Source organism: Myotis brandtii, unplaced genomic scaffold, assembly GCF_000412655.1.
Source record: "Myotis brandtii unplaced genomic scaffold, ASM41265v1 scaffold422, whole genome shotgun sequence".
Classification (NCBI taxonomy): domain Eukaryota; kingdom Metazoa; phylum Chordata; class Mammalia; order Chiroptera; family Vespertilionidae; genus Myotis; species Myotis brandtii.
In genome coordinates, this window is record NW_005366171.1 from 1,442,002 (window position 1) to 1,445,551 (window position 3,550).

At 46.9% G+C, this 3,550-nt stretch overlaps 1 protein-coding gene across 1 annotated transcript in view; it reads left to right on the plus strand.

Moving 5' to 3' along the window:
* The window catches only part of RPL27A (ribosomal protein L27a), a 2,906-nt gene extending 429 nt beyond the window's left edge, over positions 1–2,477 (plus strand). Inside the window, 5 exon segments of the mRNA XM_014545845.1 lie at positions 129–192; positions 557–595; positions 598–631; positions 1,182–1,356; positions 2,300–2,477. Coding sequence (XP_014401331.1) covers positions 129–192; positions 557–595; positions 598–631; positions 1,182–1,356; positions 2,300–2,428 — 441 coding nt within the window. The 3' untranslated portion in view covers positions 2,429–2,477.
* Positions 2,478–3,550: the final 1,073 nt, after the last annotated feature.

The following is a 3,550-nucleotide window of genomic DNA, read 5'->3' on the forward strand; positions in this document are numbered from 1 at the left end:
TGCTTGACTGAGATCGCGGCACCAGACCGATCCTCGATCTTCAGGTCTGCGGGCCCCTCGCAGTCCGGCAAGGTTCGCCCCTGCCCCACCTTTCTTGGGCCTTATCCCACGCACCTTTCTCCACACAGCCATCCAGACTGAGGAAGACCCGCAAACTTCGGGGCCACGTGAGCCACGGTCACGGCCGCATTGGTACGTACCCGCATCCCGTCCTGTCCGGCCCTGGGCTCTGCCTGCCTGGTGCTCAGCTAGTCAGGAGGCAGATGGCTTAGAAGTGGGTTAGTAAGAACTTTGTGCAGCCGGGTCGGATTGAATCTGACCTACTTCTTTGGGATCCTCTAGTATTTCACTTGCAGAGAATAGCACATGGGCGGGGGGGGGGTAGTGAAAATTGAGCATTGGTTGAAGGCATGAGTGCTGTTCAAGTCGGAGTCTTGAAGGAGTAGCAGTGCTGACAGTACTGCGGACTGGGAGCGGCAGAGGCTGGGGGAGACTGGCCAGGAGTGTCGGACGGGGAGGGCTCTGCTCTGTTAGCCACGGAACTCTCCTCCTCCAGGCAAGCACAGGAAGCACCCGGGGGGCCGCGGGAATGCTGGCGCCTGCATCATCACAGGATCAACTTCGACAAATAGTGAGTGTTTCTCGGGCTGCATTTTACTGACAGTTTGGAGTTCGGGGTGGGGGTGGGGGCTGGGGAGGCCGGCTCCAAGCATCTTAAATGGGAAGCAAGCCTCCTAACCACCTACACCTTGCCTGTTGTTGGCTTTTACCGAGTGAACACTTGATGTAAGCTGAGAAATTTGTCATCGAGGCTAGAGTCACGCTTGGGTATTTGCTGTTGCCTTAGTGTGCTAGAGCCCTCGGAGAGCAACTGCTACCCTTATTCACTGACTGTGGGCCCCTGTGGCACAGTCAGTCACCAGGCTAGTGACACCATCAGACTGACCTGTACCTCTGTAGGGTTCACTTAGGCCCTCAAATTAGGGGTGGTATTTAACTATTTGTTTATTATTCGGTGAAAGATCTGTTTTATTCAGAAAATGGCTGGAGTGGAGTATCTGTTATGTCAGGATTCTACACCCATTGACAATTTACACTGTAATGGGGGAGATGGATTATAAAGATGATAAACATCGCTTCTTAACTGGAGTGACGTTTTGAAACTGGTTGCCTTCTCTCAGTCACCCAGGTTACTTTGGGAAAGTTGGTATGAGGCATTACCACTTGAAGAGGAACCAGAGCTTCTGCCCAACTGTCAACCTTGATAAACTGTGGACCCTGGTCAGTGAGCAGACACGGGTGAATGCTGCCAAAAGCAAGACTGGAGTTGCTCCCATCATTGATGTGGTGCGATCGGTGAGTGAATTAATGTTTGCCTTCATGGGTCCTTTGCCTCTCCTCAAAGCTCTGAGTAACCTAATCTACTTGATCTCCCACCTGAGCCCTATGCCCGATCCCTAACTAGACAGTTCTGCCTTTGGGCAGAATTTCCAGAGGTAATTCTCTGACCAGAACTGAACTCCAGTTCATTTGTGACTCAACAAAATATTTCAAGAGTAATTCCTTCTGCTCTTCATTCTTTCAAGTACTTTATTTTCACTTGAATGTTTTTCCCATCAGTAATTTCATTTCTGTTATTGTCCTGGTTTGTACAAGTTTGCACTTCTCACCTAAAGTTACTGGCAATATCTTAGCTCAACTGGCTCTGGTCTGTTTTACACAGGTCTACATTAGGCACCGCTACTGACCTTTCATGTTCCCTACAGAATAAAATCTTAGTATGTTTTAATTGTGATTTAAGGCCCTACATTATCTGAAGAGCTGCCCCCCCTCTTTCCCCAAAAAAACCCCACCCAAGCTTTTTTGTGTATCTCTATGAGTCTTAACCTCCCATGGGTATAGGAGTAGTCTAAACCTTTCAGTTAAGTGTTACATTCCCCTTCCCAGCCTGTTTACCATCCCTTGAGCAATTCTGGTGGTCGAGACTTCTGGAACATTGCTGGGAATGTGGTTTTCCTTTTTTGATTAGATGGTAATTGAATGGGAAAGGGGGGTGTTGGGCTTTGCCCGAGACTAGAGTCACATCTTGACAGCTATTGTCCTGGTGTGCTACAGTTCTCGGAGAGAATCTGCTGGTCTTGATTCACTGGCGTGGGCAGTAAGTGCCCCCGGTAGTGCCCAGATCAGAAACATAGGCTTCCCAGCTCCTAGATGGAATGGGCTGTCTGTCATCTGTCCTCATACCCACTAAGGAGTGGGTACCTCCCATAGTGTGTTATAACTCTTTTCTCTATTCTAGGGCTACTACAAAGTTCTGGGGAAGGGAAAGCTCCCAAAGCAGCCTGTCATTGTGAAGGCCAAGTTCTTCAGCAGAAGAGCCGAGGAGAAGATTAAGGGTGTTGGTGGGGCCTGTGTCCTGGTAGCTTGAAGCTACATGGAGGGGAGTTCATTAAAATGTCCAAGTACTTTTGTCTTCTGGTCTGAGTGTAGGTCCTTTGGCATCTCTACTTCCCTACCTGTACTTCGAAAACCTCCCTTACAGGTTCTAGGAGTTAGGGTATCAAGGCCTGGGGTCCTCTGCAAACTTCCGTGAGGAAGAAAGAAGCCTTTTGACCGATCCTGACTTGAACTTTTCATTTATAAAGTGAGAACGATACCTGTTGCTAACGTGTGTGTAGATAAGTATTAAATAGTTGAAAGGTCTGTTTGCATTGTATACTCACAATTCACAATGAGTGGAAGAATGTGTCCTTGACTGTTCCATGGGGCTCAAAAGGACTGTTTTGATGGGACACGGTCTACAGAAAGGAAAAGGAGTGATAGGACCGAGGCCGTTCCTAGGTAGGTCATTCCTGAGCCCAAGATTTTTCCACCGGGCTCCCTCATCTTGGACTTTGGACTATTCTAGTCATAACCAAAATCTTGAGATGGGCTCCAGCAATCTGAATTTTAAACATGCCAGGGGTTTTACATATCAAACTGGCTTGTATTATAGAAAGCAGTTGTAAGGATTTATGGGTCCCTGTGCATAGGAGGCTTCATGTTCAAAGAAATGTATCATGAAAATCTTAATTTTTCTTCTAGACTCCTGTATATCTATTAGAAACGTGGGTTATCCTAAAGGCCAGAAACTGGGTTTTGTATATCTTGCAAAACACTGATGACATTGATCCCTGGGTAAATTATAATTTGCTCTTGTGCTCAGAGTTGTTTCAAAGATTTTTAAATAATGACCCAAAATAAAGCTTGCAGTCTAGAATCCTGGCCAGATTAAGTTAAGATAGCACTCAAGCCTACTAAGACTCAGCTACTAGGTTTGGTTTGGTGGAGAGTTGTTCTCTATAGTGCTCTATGGGATCATACATGGGCTGGGAACCATGGGTTTCTGAAGCACAAATCTGTCATGGCAAACCTTACATGACCTAGGGGACCATTAAAGAAAAGGAAGCGGGTGGGACTTGAAGGACTTAAGTAATGGGAGTTAAGAGGTGTCAGTCAGGCTTTATTCAGTTAGACAAAAATAATGACCATTTTGTTTTGGGTTTTTTGT